Here is a 21,904-nt window from a genome sequence, read left to right as displayed (position 1 = left end):
TTCATTGATTTTTGTGTGCTATAGTCTATAAAATTTTTGTGAACCAGAATTCTAAAAAATAATGGCTGAAATTTTCATGGAAGTCCATCAAGACGTTGGCAAACCAGTTCGTTCCTCAAGGAAAATAGGCACACTTTCCAAGTTTAAACGAGCCCCAAAGCAAGTAAACCAGATTTTGTCAGTTTTCTTGTGCTATTAGCTTATGAAAATTTTGTGATCTAGAATTTCGAAAAAGAATTGATCGAAATTTTATATGGAGGTTCGCACAGACGTTGACAATGTATACAGTTCATCCTGCGGGAGAAAACGGAAGCATTTAAGTTATAACGAACCCGAAAGTAGGTAAACGCAAATTTTATCGATTTTGGTGTGCTATACTCCATGGAATATTTGTGATTCAAAATTCCCAAAATGAAATGGCCTAATTTTTTCATGGACGTCTATTGAAACATTATAATTATATTAAGTTCGTCATGCGGGAAAATCGGACTCATTTTCAAGTTCAAACGAGCAAAAAAAGGTAAACGCAAATTTTGCCTATTTTCATGTGCTATAGTCAATGAAAATTTTGTGATCCAGAATTTTCAAAACGTTTTTAATGAACGTATATTAAGACGTGTGCAATGTATCTAGTACATCCCGCAGAAAAAACAAGCAAATTTTCAAGTTTAAATGAGTCTCAAAGGAGGTAAACGCAGATTTTTCTGATTTTTGTGTGCTATAATCTATGAAATTTTTGTGATTCGGATTCCCAAAACGAACTGTTTTAAATTTTTAATGGACATCTGTTAAGACGTTGACAATGTATCCATTTCATCTTGCAGGGGAAACTAGCGCATTTTAAGTCAAAACGAGCCCCAAAGCAAGTAAACGCAAATTTTATTGATTTTTGTGTGCTATAGTCTATAATTTTTTTGTGAACAAGAATTCTAAAAAAAATGGTCGGAACTTTTATAGACGTCCGTCAAGAAGTTGACAATGTATCAAGTTCGTCCCTCAAGGAAAATAAGAACATTTTCAAGTTCAAACGAGCTCCAAAGCAAGTAATCGCAGATTTTGTCAATTTTTGTGTGCTATATAGTCTATGAAATTTTTGCGATCTAGAATTCCCGAAAAGAAATGGCTGAATTTTTTCATGGACGTCCGCTAAGACGTTGGCAATGTATCCAGTTCATCCTGCAAGAAAAAACGAGCGCATTTTTAAGTTGAAACGAGCCCCAAAGCGGGTAAACGCAAATTTCATCGATTTTCATTTGTTATACTCTATGAAATTTTTGTGAACCGGAATTCCAAAAAAAACTGGCTGAAATTTTTCATAAACATCCATCAAGACATTGGCAATGTATCTAGTTCATCCCTCGAGGAAAATAGGCACATTTTAAAGTTCAAACAAACCCCAAAGCAGATAAATGCGGAATTTGCCAATTTTCATATGCTAATAGTCTATGGAATTTTTGTGATCCAGAATTTTTGAAAAGAAATGACTGAACTTTTTCATGGACATATCCGTTAAGATGTTGACAATGTATCTAATTCATCCCATGGGGAAAATAGACTTATTTTCACGTTCAAACGATTCCAAAGCAGATAAATGCAGATTTTTTTCGATTCTCGTGTGCTATAGTTCATGGACTTTTCTTCGTCTAGAATTCTCCAAACGAAATGGTCAAAAAAATTCATGGACACTTGTTAAGATGTTCTCAATATATCAAGTTCATCCTTCGGAAAAAATGGGTGCAATTTCAAGTTTAAAGGAGCTCCAAAGTTGGTAAACCTAGATTTTTTGATTTTCATGTGCTATAGTCCATGAAATTTTTGTGATCCAGAAATTCCAAAATAAAATGGCCGAAATTTTTGATAGATGTTAAGACGTTGACAATAGATCTAGTTCGTCCCGCGGGAAAAACAGGTGCATTTTCAAGTTCCAACGAGCCCCAAAGGAGGTAAATGAAGATTTTTTTGATTTTCGTGTGCTATAGTCCATGAAATTTTTGTGATCCAGAATTTCCAAAACGAAATGATTGAAATTTTTATTGGCGTCTGTTAAGACGTGTGTGATGTATCCAGTTCATCCCGCTAGAAAAATAAGTGCATTTTCAGGTTCATACGAGCACAAAGTAGGGACACGCAGATTTTTTAATTTTTGTGTGGCTTAGTTCGTGGAAATTTTTGGGATCCAGAATTAATGAAAAAATGTCAAAAATTTTTGTGGACGTTTGTTAAGACGTTGGCAATGTATCCACTTCGTCCCGCGAGAAAAATGGGTGTATTTTCAAATTCAAATGAGCTCCTAAGAAGATAAACATAGATTTTATCGATTTTTATGTGCTATAATCAATGAATATTTTATGATCATGAATCCCCAAAATGAAATGACCTAATTTTTTCATGAACGTCCGTTAAGACTTTGGCATTGTGTCTAGTTCGTCCCACGGGGAAAACAAGTACATTTTCAAGTTCAAACGAGTAGAAAGTAGGTAAATGCAGATTTTGCTGATTTTCATGTGCTATAGTGTGATCCGAAATTTCCAAAAGAAAATGGTCAAAATTTTTCATGGACGTCCGTTAAGACGTTGGTTATGTATCCCCTTCGCCCCGCAGGAAAAATGAGTCTATTTTCAAGTTCAAACGAGCCACAAAGAAGGTAAATGCAGATATGACCGATTTTCGTGTGCTATAGTCCATGAATTTTTTGTAATTCAGCGTTATTCAAAATGAAGTAGTCTAAATTTTTCATGGACGTCCGTTAAGATATTGACTATGTATCCAGTTCATCCCGCGGGATAAATGAGTCTATTTTCAAGTTCAAATGAGCCACAAAGCAGGTAAATGCAGATATGACCGATTTTCATGTTCTATAATCCATGAAATTTTTGTAATTCGAAATTCCCAAAATGAAATGGTTTAAATTTTTCATGGACGTCTGTCAAGACGTTGGCAATTTATCCAATTCGTCTCGTGGATAAAACACACACATTTTCAAGTTCAAACGTGCTTCAAAAAAGTAAACTCAGATTTAGCAAATTTTCGTATCCTATAGTCAATGTAATTTTTGTGATCCGAAATTCTCGAAATGAAATGACAAAAATCTTTTATGGACGTCTGTTAAGACGTTGACAATGAATCTAGTTCATCCTGCGAGAAATACAGACATATTTTCAAGCTCAAACAAGTCCTAAAGTAGGTAAATACAGATATTTGCCGATTTTCATGTGCTATAGTCCATGAAATTTTTGTAATCCAGCATTCCAAAAATGAAATGGCCGAAACTTATTTATGTTTGTCCGTTAAGATGTTGGTATTTATCCAGTTAATTCTTGAGAAAAATGAGAGTATTTTCAAGTTCAAACGAGATCCAAAGCACGTAAATGCAGATTTTATCTATTTTTGTATCCTATAGTCTATGAAATTTTTGTGATCCGAAATTCTCAAAATAAAATGACATATATATTTCATGGACGTCTGTTAATACATTGTTAATAAATTCAATTTGTCTTGCCAGGAAAACGGGTGCATTTTTCAAGTTTAAATGAGCCCAAAGCAGGTAAACGCAGATTTATCGAATTATTGTGTGCATAATCCATGAACTTTTGTGATCTGGAATTTCTGAAATGAAATGGGAAATTTTTTTCATGAACGTTCATTTTGACGCTGAGGATATATCCAAGTCATCCCGCAGGAAAAAATGAGTGCATTTTCAAGATCAAATGATCCCCAAAGTGGGTAAACATAGGTTTTGTCAATTTTGTGTGCTATAGTCTATGGAATTTTGGTGATCTGAAATTCCCAAAATGAAATGACCGAAATTTTTTGTAGAAGCCCGTTTAGACGTTCAAACGAGCCCCAAAGTAGGTAAATGCTGATTTTTCTAATTTTCGTGTGTTATAATCCATGGAATTTTTGTGATCTAGATTTTTCAAAATGAAATGGCCAAAATTTTTCATGGACATTCGTTAAGACGTTGGCAATGTATTCAATTCATCCCATGAAAAAAACAGACTTATTTTCAAGTTCAAACGATCCCAAAGCAAGTAAATGCAATTTTTTTCTAATTTTCGTGTGCTATAGTTCATGAAATTTTCATGGTCTAGAATTCTCCAAACGAAATGGCCAAAAATTTTCATGAACACCTGTTAAGACGTTGTCAATTTATCTAGTTCGTCCCTTGAAGAAATCGAGCGCATTTTTAAGTTCAAACGAGCAAAAAGCAGGTAAACGCATAATTTTTTATGGACGTCGGTTAAGATGTTGACAATGTATCCAGTTCGTTCCGCGGGAAAGACGGGCACATTTTCAAATTCAAACGAGCTCCAAAGTAAATAAACATAGATTTTATGGATTTTCGTCTACAATAGTCCATGAAAATTTTATGATCATTTATTCCAGAAATGAAATGGCCAAATTTTTTCAAGAACTTCGTTAAGACATTGACATTGTATCTAGTTCGTCCTACGAGGAAAACAGGTACATTTTCAAGGTTCAAACAAGCAGAAAGTAGGTAAATACAGATTTTGCTGATTTTCGTGTGTTATAGTGCATGAAATTTTTGTGATCCGAAATTTCCGAAATGGAATGGCCAAAATTTTTCAATGACATCCGTTCAGATGCTGGCAATGTATTTCATTCGTAAAATCGGTGGTTACCCACTTTGGGGCGTGTTTGAACTTGAAAAAGCGTCCGTTTCTGCCGCAGGATGAACTGGATGAAATTGCTGAAATTTTTATAAATGTCCGTGAAAATGTTGCCAATGTATCCAGTTCATCCTGCGGCAGAAACGGACGCTTTTTCAAGTTCAAACACGCCCCAAAGTGGGTAACCACCGATTTTACGAATGGAATACATTGCCAACATCTGAACGGATGTCATTGAAAAATTTTGGCCATTCCATTTCGGAAATTCCGAATCATAAAAATTTCATGAACTATAACACATGAAAATCAAAAAAATCTGTATTTACCTACTTTAGGGCTCGTTTGAACTTAAAAATGCGCCAGTTTTCATAAAAATTTCACTGACTATAGCACATGAAAATCGACAAAATTTGTGTTTACCTACTTTAGGACTCGTTGGAACTTGAAACTACTCCAGTTTTCCCTGCGGGTCGAACGTAATACATTGCCAACGTATTAACGGACCTCCATGAAAATTTTTGGCCATTTCGTTTCAGGAATTTCGGATCACAAAAGTTCCATGGACTATAGCACACAAAAATCGATAAAATCTACATTTACCTGCTTTTGGGCTCGTTTGAACTTGAAAATGCATCCGTTTTTCTGGCGAAACAAACTGGGATTATTGCCAACGTCTTAATGCACGTCCATGAAAAATTTGGGTCATTTCGTTTTAGGAATTCTGGGTCACAAAAATTTCATGAATTATAGCACACGAAAATTAGCAAAATCTACGTTTACCTGCTTTTGGCTCGTTTGTACTTTAAAATGCATCCATTTTTCCCGTGGGCCGAACATGATACATTGCCAACGTCTTAACGGACGTCCATGAAAAATTTCGGTCATTTCGTTTTCGAAAATCCAGATCACAAAAAATTATGGGCTATAGCCTACGAAAATCATGAAATTCTGTGTTTACCTGCTTTGGGGCTCGTTTGAACTTAAAAATGCGCCTGTTTTTTTCCGAAAGACGAACTGAATTCGTGTGTGCGTGCGCGTGTGTGTCTATGCGCGCGTATGCGTGTCCGTGTGTAATAAGAAGGTCCGACTTATCTTGTAGGTTTAACAGACGAGTGTCATGACCCGCGACTGAAGGGTATTCATGTCTTTAATTTCGATTGTACAAACGATACGATCGGAATCAATGTTTGATAGAGGGAATCGATCATGAAAATAAGTGCAATTTGCAAAGCCCAATATAAAAATAACATTATAAGTTTGTATTTTTCTCAAAGAAATAATTTTCATTGAACATGAATTTAAGCAACCTGGAAATTCAAATAAAGACTTTATTTGATTCCTTAGATTAGCTAGGTACTACAGCTAGATTTGATATGATTGGATTAAGGAAATAATTAGATAAATCCACAAAGATTCAAGTAAATCCAAATTCAACATAAAAATAACATTATAATAATTTTGTATTTTATAAAAAAATTAGTCATGAACATAATTAAAACAATCAAGAAATTCACAATTGAATCGTTAGAATCAAAACTGTCTTTTCCACAAATATAAAAAACAAAGCTATTTCTTTAATTTAATTAATTAGAAGGGAATAAAATAAATTAAATATATAATGGCCCATGCTATTTGTCCTAGCAATAAATAGAGGGAGTGGACTTGTAAGTTGTGATGGAAGTAAATTAAGAAGAGTTTTTTTTTTGTTTTATTGAATAGATAAAATCTTTTATTTTTAATTAAATATTTTAAATTTAATTTCTTTTTTATTTGCCAAAATAGAAAAAAAATTATTCTTAACTAAATATTTCGAATTAATTTTTTACATATAGATCATGAATGAATCTTAATAAATTAATTTCAAATAGAAGACTACACTATGACTAAATTATTTCTTGATCCCATGATGCTAGGTTAGTTGAAAAATTTCAAGATTAAAATCAAGAAATAAGAATCGGTAATACGAAATGAGACCATTTATTTCAGACCATTAACATCATACATTCCATCAAAACAGATACATGTCTTTCTTTTCTTAACGAAGAATCTTATATAATGTATATATATACAATTTCTATATAAATATCGAATATTAAAAAAAAATGAGTGAGCATTCTTACATACATATAACATATACAAAACATAGCTAGTTATATATTTAACGTATTATTATCAATTATGGAAATGGAATGGTCGTATCAAAGAGAAAAGAAGTGAATAAAATTGCATGTGCACACATGGATGGGGCCATTATATTATATTTGTACTAAAACAAAGTTAAAAGTCCTACACATTTAATCATTATATTAGGGGGTATTACCCACCCCAACCCACCCCCACCCCTAAATTCCTATGGTTCAAAATGTAGCTCTTTGGTGTAACATAAAAAAAAACGATTTAAGTTATACATACTGATATATACTTTTCGATAAGAAATTTAATATTATTGTTCTTTCTAATTTGCTTGTAGTATGATATTTGGGATCGAAAGTTAGTTATAACTTTAGTTTTGATTGGATTTGATATATGTCACTATTCATAAGAAATTTTTATACTGTTATATTATTTGAATTTGTTGTATATTTAAAGGATGATAACTTGTCTTATTATAAAAATTATAATTTTTTGTTTTATTTTAAGAAACTTACTTATTGTCATTAGTGATAGCGTTTGGGTGATTTAATGGTGTAAAAAGTTATTTACATTGACGTATATAATTTAAACCTTTGCTTTTGTTGATTATAATTTTATGTCTTGATAGTGTTATTTTTCTACAAAAAAAAATTATTGTATATGTGCCAATATACATTTATTTATACATGTGATATGTGTATTCCGATACATTTAAAACTTAAAAAGGGATAATTTCATAGATCTCACTCAAGGTTTTGCTTTACAATACTCGTCTTCCTTGTGATTTACGAACATATGTCATTTTTATTTTAATTTTTTTTAACAATTCTGTGAACTTATCTATAATAAATATAAATTAATTATGATTTCATAAAAATTTATCCTTCTATATATTAGTTTATTAATATTATTCAAAAATATTTTATGTAATAAAAACTTAAAAATTTAATCAATATGAAGAAATATGTATAGTTGTTTGGTAAAAAAGAACATGTGTATGTCATAATTTTAATATGAAGAAGGGCAAAATTATCGAGTAATAAGTAATTTATATTTATTTTAAATAAGTTTAAAGAATAATTTAAAATAAATAATTCATAGTCTATTTATTAAAACTCCACAATCAACGGTTCATCATTTAAAAGAAGTAGCTTATACCTAATTACATATGTCCGTGATTAGAGGGTTTTCATCAATAGTTATAAGATGTCTCGATTTTGCGTTTCGAGAAATTTTTTTTTAATAAAAAGTATTTTTTAAAATAAATCTTACGTAACATGAATTTAAATTAGTTCAATCGTAATGCAGATATCAAACACTCATAAATATTCTTTTTGAAATACTAACAATTGTATGAGAAGAAAAAAAGTGATCAATTATTGTGCTTAAATGTCCATATATATAGGTATATATCTGTGTATGGGGAGTTTTTATTCATTATTAAATAATTTAACCTTCGAACCTAAATTTAAAGTTAGAATACATATCAATAAACCATGATTAAATAGTATAATCAAACATAATATAAAAGATCGATTTCTAAAAATATGATTGTAATATATTAAAATATTGTGGTAATAACTAACAAGAATTCAAATATATTTTTTAATTAATATACTATTTATTCCACTACAATAAAGAATATCAAATAATCTCTCTTTCGTGGATACAAAATAATACAAAACCCTTATTTAAGCTAAAAATAGTAATCTCTCTTTTTCAATTTATTTATTTATTTGATGTCGAATATATTTATTAGAGTTTAATTAAATTTAAATTTAAATTTTGTGTTAAAAAAATCACATTGAAAAGTATAAACTTTCTCATTAATTATAGGGAAAATGCACGGGTACCCCTTCAACCTATGCTCGAAATCTCAAAGACACACTTATACTATATTAAGGTCTTATTACCCCCTAAACTTATTTTATAAGTAATTTTCTATCCCTTTTCGGCTTACGTGACACTGGCTTGAAAAAAAATCAGTCAATATTGGACTCATAAGATAGTGTCACGTAAGCTGAAAGGGTAAAAAATTATTAATAAAATAAATTAAAAGAGTAATAGAACCATAGTATAGTATAAATGATGTCTCTAAAATTTCAAATATAAATTAAGAAGTGCTTGTGCATTATTTCTTAATTATATGAAGTGATACCACATGCACAAAATTCAATATTATAGGTAGTACCATATATAGCCTATTGATAATGACTTATTAGCAAAGAAAATTTGACCAAAAATTAATTGATGCCCTTATATTTAATTATAACCCCCTCCCCCCTCCCCCCCCCTCAATAATTTATTAATTTATTTTTTATAAACAAAATTTCATTAGACTAATTCACCAATAATTTTCATGAAATTTGTAAAGTATTTGAGTAGTTTAATCTCAAAGATATATACGAGTCAAAAACTTTATTGAGAAAATTTAAAATATATTAAAAAGCAAATATATAAAGAAATTAAGAAATTTTGATATCTCTATGTAAAAGCAAAAATAATAATTCTATCGTTGTATATACAATTTATTTTTTCAGCGAAGCTTGCATCCAACTAGGTCTTCAATAAATATGTCAATAATATCAAAATCTCCTCGACTTTTTCATATATAATTTTTTTTTTATATTTTGATAACTCCATTACTATTTTATTTTATTTAAGTAATCTAATTATTTGCTTATCTTGTTTTTACACTATTCATGTAACATATTTTATATACAAGTGATCCACCAGCCTAAGCCTCACAAGACATAGTGAGAATTGCTTAGATGAAAAATATTCGTGTTTCTAATTCTAAAATGAATGTATTTTGAATCATCGCTAAATTTTTCTAAAAAAATATTTAAAAATCATAAAATATCAGTATTAAATTCCAACACGAATATAAATTATTTAAAAAGAAAAATTAAGCTACACATATTATGTCAAATTAAAGAATAGTGCCCATGCAAGTCTCATAAATACATGCACGTGTGATGTGGATATATATATATATATAAATTAATATATGAACTTAAAGAAAGAGACATATTATTTAAACTCAAACAAGAGAGGAACACAACCTACATGCCCATGACTTATCACCAAGAAGCTAATGCACGTGTGTCTCATTAATTTGATTTTGATGTTCATTGGGTTGGGTGGGGGTGGGGAGTCGAGAGGGATGGGTGGCTTCGTCTGAAAAAGGCGGATTTAGAATAAATTATGTAAATTCAATTGAAATAAGATCGATTCGAATTAAGTATATACATTTATATATATATATGTATCTCATCAATTTGATTTTGATGTTCAAACAATTTTGGAGGGGTTGAAGTGAATTATGTATATATAATGGATATGTATCGCATAGATTGTGTATGTGAGGGATGAAGTAGATCTAATCGAAATCATTATTTTTTAACTCAAATTATGTATATAAAATTTCATTAGACATTCTAAAACTTTTGATAGAATCCATAAAAAATTTGCTTATTAAAAAATGTTTTTGTTAAACTTTATTCTTTTATGTTTAAAATCCAAGATCTTTAACATTGTTTCGGCACAAATTATGTATTATATAAACATATATATACACAAATAAATACTAGTACTAAAAATGAAAATTTCTGATTGAGTATTTCACCAAAATTTGCCTATATTTTAAACGGATATTTGTTTTGTCAGAAATTTAATGATTTTTGACGAATTTATAAAGATATATAACAACGATTTTGAAAAATTCTTCTCTTTTTATAAGTAAAAACTTTTGAAATATAAAATACGATCACACTCATTCTCAACTAATTAAATCGAACTAGATCCAAATAGTTGGAAACTAAAATATTCCTAACTAGGGTGTACTCAATTTTCTTTTCCTAAAACCTACAAATAGCATTTATGCCTAGACAACATATGGACCTCAGATGTTAATTCTAATTATGTGGCTGGAACAAAAACAGGTAAGTGGTCAAATTAATAAATAGTTGAAATGATTTTTTATAATTATTTTTAAAAAATATTTTATATTATTGACTATTATAATTTTGATATTTTTTACTCGTATAATGTCTAAATACATAAATTTTATTTAACAGAAATGATGTGATTTCCTCAACAAAAAAAAATTGTGTTATTTCATAAATATTTATGATTTTTAGACAATTTTTTTGAAAAAAAAAACATACAGGATCCTGCGTAATTAGTCAGGGAGTTGTACGTATATAGTCTCATCATGTTCCACGAAATATTTTTGGCATTTAGGGGTAATTTAAAAGAAATTAGGCAATTTTTATCTCTTTTTCAAATGTATTAGCCCATCCAATGTATGGTGAGAAAGCTCTTGGGCGATTGTTTTGAAATATTTTTACACGTATATCCGTAATGAGTTGGGAGAATAGTACGTGTAGCCTCATCATTGTTCACAATTTTTTTGGTCCATTTAGGAGCTATTAAACAAGAATTAGGTAATTTTTCAGTTTTTTGTGTGTGAGCCTATGTTGATAAGGTTTCCAGACAATTTTCTTGGAAAAACTTTATGGGATCCACTGTAATGAGTTGGAAGCTCTACGTGTAGCCTCAGTACCATTTTTCGCGACATTTTAAAGCATTTTAGGATCCATTTAGAAAGAATTTAGTGACTTTTTTAGTTTTTTATCTATGTTAGCCCATGAATATTTTGATCAGATGACTGTGGGAAGATTTTCTTAAAAACTTTACGGGACTCTCTATACTGAGTTTGGGGTAGAAGTATGTGTATCATCACCATTAACCACAACATTTTTGGGCATTTGGGAGTCATTTAATACGAATTAGACGATTTTCTCAAATCTTTCATGTGTATTAGCGTAAGAATAATTTGATTATATGGCTTCCACAAGATTTTATGAAAAAACTTCATGCGACCCTCCTAATGAGTTAGAAAGTAGTATGCTTAGCCTCACCATGAACCAACCATATGTTTAGAATTTAGGGGTCATTAAAACATAAATTAGGCGATTTTCTCAATTCTTTGTGTGTATCAATCCATAAAATATTTTGGTTATATGATTCTAAGCAATTTTCTTGAGAAAACTTTATCTGACCCTCTGTAATAAGTTAGGGAGCAATATGTATAGCCTCGCCATGATCATGACATATTTTGACATTTAGAGTCATTTAGCATAAATTGGATGCTCTTGATGTGTATATTTGTTATTCTTTTGTAGTGTCTTACTGAAAGTTTTAGCTCAGCCACTGATTGTCTCATGTATGGTCTCGGTCCAATTTATTCATTTGAACCCCTATTTTATTTTCGAATAAATATTATACAATATGACTCTCTTCTTGTTTTTAAGGAGCGTGAAAAAAGTTAAAGCGACTCTTAAAATCAGAAGAAATGAGTATTAGTTAACAAACTTTTATTTTCTTGTGCTCTATTATTTCTATGTTTCATCTTAATTATCTTGGGTCTTCAAAATAAACTGTTTATAGCCCAATGAATTACTATTTGGATAGTCATTAATGGGCCTAAAGTAAAAGGAACAAATTGGGCCATTGATGCAACATCCTTTTTTGTCTAATAATTTTGATTTTTTTTTTTAAAAAATAATATAATCACATGATATTCCTGACACAATTAATTCAGGTTCGCATCGAATAAAATAGAGATTTCCATAGTTTGCTTCCCAAACTAAGCCAATTTTATTGAATATCTACGTATAATAAACTTCAAACAGAGTTTGATGATATACAAAAGAATTATATTAAATCATAAACTTCACATCTTGAATTCATATCTAACGCTGATAAGTAAAATCAAACTTCTCTATATAACAATCATTCTTGTTAAAAATATTTCACTATAGATATCAAGCTTTTCCGAAATTGATTTTTCAACATTTAGCTATAACGATCAAAATATATTTAATCAACAAGTAGAAACATTTCCTTCTATATACAACAACTATAGATTTTTTTTCTCTATGATGGTATCTTGAATTGAGAAAAAAAATTGAACAAACACACAATATACTAGAGACATGTTTTAAAAAAAATGGAATTCAAAGATTTAGTATCTAATGTATATAGTCATTGGAATATAATAACAATCTATATATGTATTTTATAAAATCATAAAAATTCTCTATTTGAATTGAATCAATTAGTGAACTCCAAGCCAATCCTCTTTTTTTTTCTTGGCCTTTTCATCATTGACTTCACAAATTAATTAATTAATTTAATTAATCTGTCTTTTTGAGAAATGAAACTGGTTTTAAACCATGTTTCATAGCTGCATCCCAAACTAAGTCAATTCTGTTTACATCAATAGCCCCAACTTCATGATGTGTCCATCCTTCTAATGAATGAACCACCCCTCCTGCATGGCATGCATGGACTACCCCTCTCTCCATTGTATACTGTAAAAATAATTAAAAAAAAATTAATCTTGAATGAAAAAAATGAAATATAGAAATTAACTTAAATAGTCGTTCACCCAAAAAGATAAATCGACAATTGTATAATTAGTGTATATATAGTATATGTATATTGGCTAGTAGTTGTAAGTAAAATATTTTTGTCTGAGTGATCAAATGTGTAACTTTTTGTTTTGATTAGTATAAGTTTTCAGAAAGAAATAATGATTTTGAAAATTTGTGGATTCAAACATATTATAACATTTGTGTGGAGACTGTAATTTTTTAGATCTTGTGATCTTAAACATGTTGTAATATTTGTGTAGCTATAAGATTTTTAAAACAAGTGGGCTTTAACATGTTTGTAATATTCGTGTGGTTGTAAAGTTTACTGTTAAGGAAAAATGAGATGTTTAAAGTTAAATGACAGTAAAAAAACACTATCAAACAAGTTGAAACAGAGTGAGTAGTGTTTTTAACCATTTCGTCGAAAGCATACACTTCCTCCAGTTCTAAAAGAACCTATTTGACTAGGCATGATTTTTTTAAATAAAAAATGACAACTTTTGAAATTTATGATATTAAATATGACATAATAATAAATGTTTGGCAACAAGAGATCGTCGTTAAGGATAAAACGAGAATTTTAAGTAAAATCTTTTCCAAAATTAGATATAGATCATTCTTTTAAAACAAAGGGAATTAGGTCACACAAATTGAAACAAAAATAAGAAGTTTAAGGAGAGATAAAAGTGTAGTTTAGACAAGTAATCTTACACTAGACGTCGTTTTTAGAAAAAAAAAGATGTATATGAAGATCTGAAAAGACAGATAATATAAATCGACAAAATAGTATTTTAAGACATACCTCACAAGTAGAAACTCCTTGAACATCTTCTGGTAATCTCATAGCTGCAAGATCACCATAAGTACAATCTCTTCTAAATGCCAAAATTGGAGGAACCACAAATTGGTGAAAATGAGTTCCTTTAGGTGCATAACTTTGTTCTCTTGGTGTAATCCATTTTCCAACAATCCATGTCTATAAATATCACAAAATAAATAAACAAAAAAAAATTAAATTGAAAATAATAAATAAAAATATTTTTCACTTTATTCTAATTTTAATTGAGCATAGTGTTTACATACTAATTTTTTTTTACTCGATCTAGTCACCTAACAGATAACTACGTCCCTATAATATCTTCCTAACATAAAAGAACAAGCGCAACAACAAATAATAATAACACTTTTTTTTTATTTTGTCCTAAATACCGGTTGAGTATTATTTCTATACGATATAATAATTTTTATATTCTAGTTTATCAGGTTATCTAACAGATAACTGCGGCATATATGTTGGGCCAGAGCTAAAACCAAGAAAAGGGGATTCAAATGAATGAAAAAAAGACTATCTTCGATAACTTTTCAGCTCAAATAAAACATTTCAAAACAGATATTAGAAAAATACAGATAAAAAAAATTACGATAAAATAATTTGAAAAGTCTGTAAATTGTTAAATAAATAATAGATATTTACCTTGCAATTTTTGGCAGCTTCATACTTTGTCACCTGAACTAAATATTTTTGATATTCAACTGGAGCTTCCTTTTGAATTTTTTGAAATCTTTCAGTAGACATAGTTAACATCTGTAATTTTGCATTAAAAAATAATTATAGATGAAAATTAGTAACTTTCAAAATAAAAGAAAAAAAATATTTATACAATTTACATCCCCTATACAATATACTCAATTAATAAATGAATGAATTATTAATTTATTTAAATGTTATTTATCATCCGTCCAACTCTTATCAAGTTTTAATCTCATTATTTAATTTACTTATAATTTATTTAATCACAAAATAAAAACTTTTCTCATTTATTACAGTATAAAACTATAGCCCCACCCCCACCCCCACCCCTCCCACTAAATTAAAATGACTTACACTAAGCTAATAAATGAACGAATCAATACGTACTTAATTAACTTTTCTACACTTACATATATACGTAAAATCATGATTGACCTAATTTTATCATTCGTAAATAAAAATGCATCATATAAATTGAAACGAACAGAACAGAGATTGTGAGATACTTACAAGAACTCGAACTTGTCTTCTACATAGGTAAAGAGCAATAACTCTACCAAGTTTAGAAGTAGCTCCAGTTAAAAAAACTTCACTAACATTTTGTGGAATTTCTTTAAGAATTACTGCTGCTGTTAATGTATTTCCATGAACAACTCTAACTTTAAGATTAGGATGTTTGTTCACAAATAATGTTCCACCTCCATTTAATGCCTCATTCTGAAAACATATAAAAATAAATAAATTAAGTTTGATGTATTTTTATGTAAAAAAAAAAAATATTTACATAATCAAGTCAGTTACATAACTATTTATTTTTGAAAAGTTATAAATACTATAGTTTTCTAATTTATTAAAAGTCATTATTACCTGTTGATAAAAAATGTCACCACTTTAATAATAATAATAAGATTTAAATAATTATTATACAGCTATGTACCTTCACTAGTTTTATTGTAGCATTAATGAATGAAAGATCCATTTGCCTACCAAATTTTAAAAGTTTCAACCAACCTAAGTGAACATCACATGCAAATAAATTAATTACACTTTAAATATAGACATTTTTTTTCTTATGATCATAATTTTCGAATCAATTTTTAATATTAGGACTAATTTTATAAAATATATGTCATCTCTTATCAGTTACGCAACCTTCCATCGATAGATGTGTTAGAACTTAACTTTGTACAAATGGCACGTTGCTACATTTTTTATATCATATATATATATATTTGATCACCATGTGATAAGATCCGTGTTTCTTTATTCTTAACTAAAAATTTTAAAATTTTTATTTTTACAATATTTTTATTAAGCAGTACGTTAACATATAAATACAAAATTTAAAATAATCGAGCCTCGAAAAATTGTATAAATAAGTACCTTATTTAATGCAGCAAGGCTAATAACTTTGACTCCCAATTTATCAGCTCTAAGAATTGCTTGCTCTATTTGGTTATTAATTCCATCAGCTGCAAATGGCAAAAAATACTGCCACAAAAAATAAATCATCAGAATTAAATAACACTTCAAAATATAATAATCTCTCTAAAAAAAACACCTCTTAGATTTAAAATTTATAAATTCCTATGATAATATAAGATTAATATACAATAATAATTAAGTTCACAGTAAAATAGTAAAATATTTGTTAATACATAAATCATTGAATTGATTTAAACATTCCTATCGCACATTATATTTAAAAAAAAATTCCACGTGCTTATCTCATGAAAAAAAAGTTAAGGGGTTAAAAGTATAAATAAAGAAAACTAGAGGGGGTAAAAGGATAATATTAACAAACCTGAAATCCAAAGCGAGGAACAACCCAAGTTTGATGCAATCGACCCCTCAAGTTATAAAAAGTAGCTAAAAAGACCTTGGAGTATGCCCACATGACAAACATGAACACAAAAACTAATGGCAAAAATGGAAGCAAAAATAGTCTTGTGCAAAATGGTGTTGAAGCAAATGATCTGAATAAAAATGGTGCATGCATTGCAGAAGTCATATCTACTACATGTGCCAAAAATACAAAATCTGGTACCCTTCCATTTTTACCTGGAAAAAAAAATAGTTAAGAATCTTAATTTCGTGAAGTCACGTAGTGTGTCACGTAAGACAAAAGGTGTAACAAATTTAAAAAAAAAAGTTCAGGTGAGTAATATAACATAATTAAGTTGAGGCATATCTCTAAAATTTCGACCAGAGTCTAATCTAGGGATACTTGTATATTTTTCTTATGATATGTATGACTATAGAAGTTCGAGATTAAAAACTCGAAAGATATTATCAAAAATTTATATTTTCAAATAAAATATGGATAGAAAAATAATTGTATTAGGATTTATGCGAATTTAGTAGTAGAGAGATGGAGTTAAAAATTTTAATTAATAAATTGTGATAGAAGTTACTTGAAAAGCACATGTTATATATTTTTATCGTTTTAAAATAAATGTTATGTTAGAAAAAAAAATGTTTATATTAGAGAAATTATTAAATACAGATAATATTTATTTTGAGATATATTTGATACACCTAGTGGGTACACTTATGGTTTTTTTCTTGTAACCCACAACTTATTTTTTGACAATTAATATGAATATTTTACCAATATATAAAGTTTAAAATTATTCAACTTGTTTTTTCTCTATTAAATAGTATCTCTCTCATTTTCAATAAACATTTAATGATGTTCACAGTTCTCTTTCTTGTAATAAATTAACACTTTCCCTTTTTCCATATTGATATATACTTTTAACTACAACATTGACAAAACAATTTACACTAACATATACTTTTAACTACAACATTTTTAAAAATATATATTATTATACTACTAATACATCGTTTATATAATTAGTTATATTCGATATTGTAAAATTATATTAAGATATGTACTATATATGATAAGTAGTACTTCTTCATTCTTGATTAGAGGGTATGAATTCAATTTCACGATATAAAATCGTTGGTATTGGAAAATATTAACATTTCATATGGTTGTTTATCTGAACTTCTGCGGTATTGATTAGGGTACAATTCTTCACTTTATAATCCTCTTCCTTGTTTATCCTTTTTCAATATATTCAACTTTTTTTAAAAAAATAATGTGAAAATCGTATGCTTCTTATTAGCAATTAATGTAAATCTAAATCTAATTTATCATTAATGTAAATATCGATCATCGAAATAAAATATTTACCTGATTCAATACTTAATTTAGTGTGCATTTCCCATGATTTTGGGTTAAGTGTGTCACCTAACACATCAAAAATTGGCATAAAGAGGCAATAATTGGTCTCCTTTTCTGTATGGTGTAGACTGTGGTACCTGTCAAATTTATAGCCAAAAAAATTTGAGAAACAATAAATTGGTTATTAGAAAAAATAATTAAAAGAAATAAATGAATAAAATAAAGGCACTTTTTTTTTATTTAAAAGATAATTTTTACATTATGGCATTAAATTTCTTTGTTGCCTATGACAGAGGTACACCAACTTTTTTCAACCATTTAATTTCTTGAAAAGTGTATTTAATGTTTTTGTCAATATGCAAAATCAATATTGTTGAAATTTAATTCCTAAGGAAATAGGGACATTTAAATTCAATTTACAATTTCTCAAGGTAAAATATTACATATCCATTATTGCACATTTTTGAAGGAAAATATTTACCAACTTTAATCTTAAAAAGATATCTCTCTCTCTCTTAAACAATTCACTAATTAAAGCAATATAATACAAATAATCAACTTTTAAAAAGTGATATATATATATATATATATATATATATATATATATATATATATATATATATATATATATATTAAGATTTGATTTTATAAAAAATTAAAAATTATATTGGCCACAAAACCAATGAACATGAAACTTTCTACACAAATTACTGAAAAGTTTATCTCGTTTTCTACTCAAAGCAATAACTAAATCAGATTGTTACAACATGTTTGACAATAATTTACACATAAATATTTTTTTTAAGGAAAAAAAAGAATTGATGCAGAAAGTATTTCACGTTAATAGTATTTAATGATAAAATTACATTTTAAAAGGTGTAGTATAAATAATTTATTCTAAATAATTATTTGATAAATTAAATCTGAAATCTATAAATCGCACGAAAATTTACTTACGTTGGAGTGTAGATCAAATACTTGAGAAAAGGAATTGCTTCAAATAATTTATGAGAAATAAACTCAAAATTGCAATGTCCCAAACATCTTAGCATATCAAATATCATCACATAACCATAAATCATAGTTAATGATCCATATCCCAATAAACAACATCCAAGAATTGGAATTCCAATAATTCCACTTAATATAATGTGCTCAAAAAGTGTAGCATGACCAGCTGAAATTTCCATCCAAAAATAAAAAAGAGTTATTAAAATATAAAAAATAATTATAAATAAATAAGTATGCATTTATATTATATATAGTGATAAAATAAAAATAGTTTTAATTTTTATTGTAGCAAATAAAGAATTATATTATACAGATCAAGCATAAGTGATTTAATTTTTTTTTATTTATACATAAATTGATAAACCCCTTCTATATACAAAAATTATATAATATAATAAAAGGAGGTCAAAAGTTACTTTAGATCATCAGTTAAAAATCTTAGGTATAACATTAATTATTGTATTTTTTAAAATCATGTTTTAATTTCTGAATTCACCGTTGACTATAAATACATATCTTGTTTTCCATGTTGCTAATTCCATTTAATATGAGATGTGTAGTTATTTTTTAAGTGATTTATAACATTTAAACTATGGTCAAATTACTGTAAATAATAATTGAATCATAATAAATGAAATTAATAATCTAAAAAAGATAAATAATATTTTCTGTTAGTGATAAATTAAAATATATTAATAGTGTAAAAATTCTTTATACCGAATAAAATTAATTACCTGTAAATGGTTGGGGTACTGGTGAAGAATGATGAAGTGAATGATAATTCTTGAATAAATAGTTTCCATGAAAGCTTTTATGCAAGAAATAATAAAGTGGCTCTGAAATTGTTATATGGAGAATTATAATAGCCAAAAATCCTCTAAAATCCCATAAAGGAAGATTTATTTTATCTTGAAGCATGTAGAAACCTAATGCACCAATCATAGCTTGAAGTATTATGAAATTATCCCTGAAAAAAAAAACAAATAAATTCTTTTGTCAAGTAAAAATTTGCATGAATTAATAATAACATAAAATAAATGATTAGATAATTTTATCATTTGTTTAAAGGAATTTACATAAATAAAGTTCAAGTTAAAAAAAGAGAAAAGGGGGGGGGGGGGGGGGGGATTCTGTATTTATATTAAAAAAATCACTTAATATGAATAAATAGTATTGTATCCAACGATTATATAGAGTTCAAAAAAGATCATATACCCCAAATAATTATAAACATAAACTATATACGTACGTTGATGACACAAACATCAATGACCGATTCTGCTGAAGTTCAAGATTTGCAAATAAATTGAAATAAAGATTAAATTAATTCAAGATAATTACCAATCCCATTCATTGTCAACTTGCTTGAAATCAACACCTTCTTTGATTATTCTTCTATTTCTAGTTAAGAATAACATGTTACTGAAAGTATTCCATACACTATGCATAGTGCATCTAAGTAAACATATGATGAGAATATGTAAACACCATGTTGCTTCCTTCATGTTGTTTTCTTCTTGAGATCTTGAGTAAAACCATTTTGCAATGAAAGGTCCATATAGTAAATACTGTTCCAAAAAATAACCAAAAAAAAAAAAAAGAGTAAGCACACCTTATTATACTAGTAATAAGTAGCGCGGACTAGTCATTTTTCAATCGTGTAATTGAAAAATAATCATCATTCTGAAGGTTTAAGTTCTACAAGTGAAATTCCATAACAATTAATTAAATATTATGTATTTTCACTCGTAAAAGTTGAAACTCCAGAACAATCACTATTTTTAATGTTAATAAGAGTTGAAAAGCAATTATTAAGTTGAAAATCCAGAATAATCACTATTTTTTTTTAACTATTATAAGAGTTCAAAAATGGCTATTTATTAAAATATTGAGGGGGAAAATCTACTAGAAACACGAGTTTTTTTAATAGACGTCTTTATAAAAGTTTCATCGATAAATTGAAATGATCTTCGATGAGATTGTCAAAAACAATTTTGAAGAATACATATTCGATGGAATTTTGATGAAAAATCTATGTAAAAAACGCGTATTTTTAATAGTAAAACAATATGATTAAAAGATCAAAAATAAAAATTAGAAATTATAATAAGTACCTTGAATCTTCCCAAGAAATCCCATGGCCATGTTGACAATGAAGATTCCATTGTTAAACAAGGAAAAAGTACTTAAAATCTTCTTCCTTTTAAAGAGCAAAAATATGTTGAAGAACAACAAATCCCTATATAAGAAAATTAAAGAATTTGTTTTTCTTTTCTTTAATATAAAGAAAAAGATTGTTTTGTGGTTTTCTTTAGTTTCTCAAGAAAGTGAAATAATTGAACTATGTTGCCATTGGGCTACTCTCACTTATATAGATGATGAAAATAAAAATATGTTCTCTTATAAAACACCAAAAAGCTTCGCTTTAATTTATTTATCTGATTTAAACTTATTATAAAAATTTAAAAAATAAATTATTTATCTGATTTAGATTTATTATAGAGTTTTAAAAAATAAAAATATGTTATCAATATAAATTATGGTAGAGTAAAAAGTATTTCTTTATTTTTAATTAAAAATCTTGAGTTTAAGTTTCTCCTTAATACAAAGTTATTTTTGTTAAAAAGCGTTTTATTTTCTATAAAAAATTTAGACACTAATCAAATTTAGTCGAGCTTTGACGTGAAAGAAATATTTTTAGAAATTCTACATCTAGTTAGAAAAGGTAACTTTTACTATCTCTATCAGTCCTTTATATTCCAACAAAAATGGACTTTTTTTTTAAAAAAAAAAAAGATTATAAAATTCAACGCGTCAAAATTTATTTATTTTTTCATTGAATTAGGAGTGAAGTAGCACAGCTGTATAGAGATGGTGAGAATTAAATGAGGAAATATAATATAAGTATTTTATTTGTGTTGTGGTTATTAGAGATGGGAATTGTAGAGAGAAAGCAATA

General features: G+C 27.9%; 1 protein-coding gene across 1 annotated transcript; it reads right to left on the bottom strand.

The window, feature by feature from the left end:
- Positions 1-12,769: 12,769 nt before the first annotated feature.
- On the bottom strand, positions 12,770-21,354 carry LOC101259165 (very-long-chain aldehyde decarbonylase CER3). The gene is made up of 11 exons (XM_004242599.5): positions 21,060-21,354; positions 20,287-20,513; positions 19,680-19,912; positions 18,892-19,111; positions 17,944-18,071; positions 16,543-16,799; positions 16,122-16,229; positions 15,249-15,455; positions 14,682-14,792; positions 14,010-14,183; positions 12,770-13,144 (listed from the first exon to the last, which is right to left on the bottom strand). Exons 1-11 carry the CDS (start codon positions 21,108-21,110, stop codon positions 12,968-12,970), a joined length of 1,893 nt encoding a protein of 630 aa, XP_004242647.2. The 5' UTR covers positions 21,111-21,354; the 3' UTR covers positions 12,770-12,967.
- Between the last annotated feature and the right edge of the window lie 550 nt (positions 21,355-21,904).

The sequence above is a fragment of the Solanum lycopersicum genome, chromosome 7 (assembly GCF_036512215.1).
Source record: "Solanum lycopersicum chromosome 7, SLM_r2.1".
Classification (NCBI taxonomy): Eukaryota; Viridiplantae; Streptophyta; class Magnoliopsida; order Solanales; family Solanaceae; genus Solanum; species Solanum lycopersicum.
Note: the sequence above shows the minus strand (reverse complement) of the source record. Positions and strands in the feature narration are given on the sequence as shown.

Bases quoted from the DNA above. Each gene is read 5' to 3' on its own strand.
- LOC101259165 (XM_004242599.5), bottom strand. From the start codon at position 21,110: ATGGAATCTTCATTGTCAACATGGCCATGGGATTTCTTGGGAAGATTC. The intron at 20,514-21,059 runs GTACTTATTATA...TTTTTGGAACAG, and splicing joins ATTTCTTGGGAAGATTCAAG to TATTTACTATATGGACCTTT. The intron at 15,456-16,121 runs GTACTTATTTAT...ATATGTTTTCAG, and splicing joins GCCTTGCTGCATTAAATAAG to AATGAGGCATTAAATGGAGG.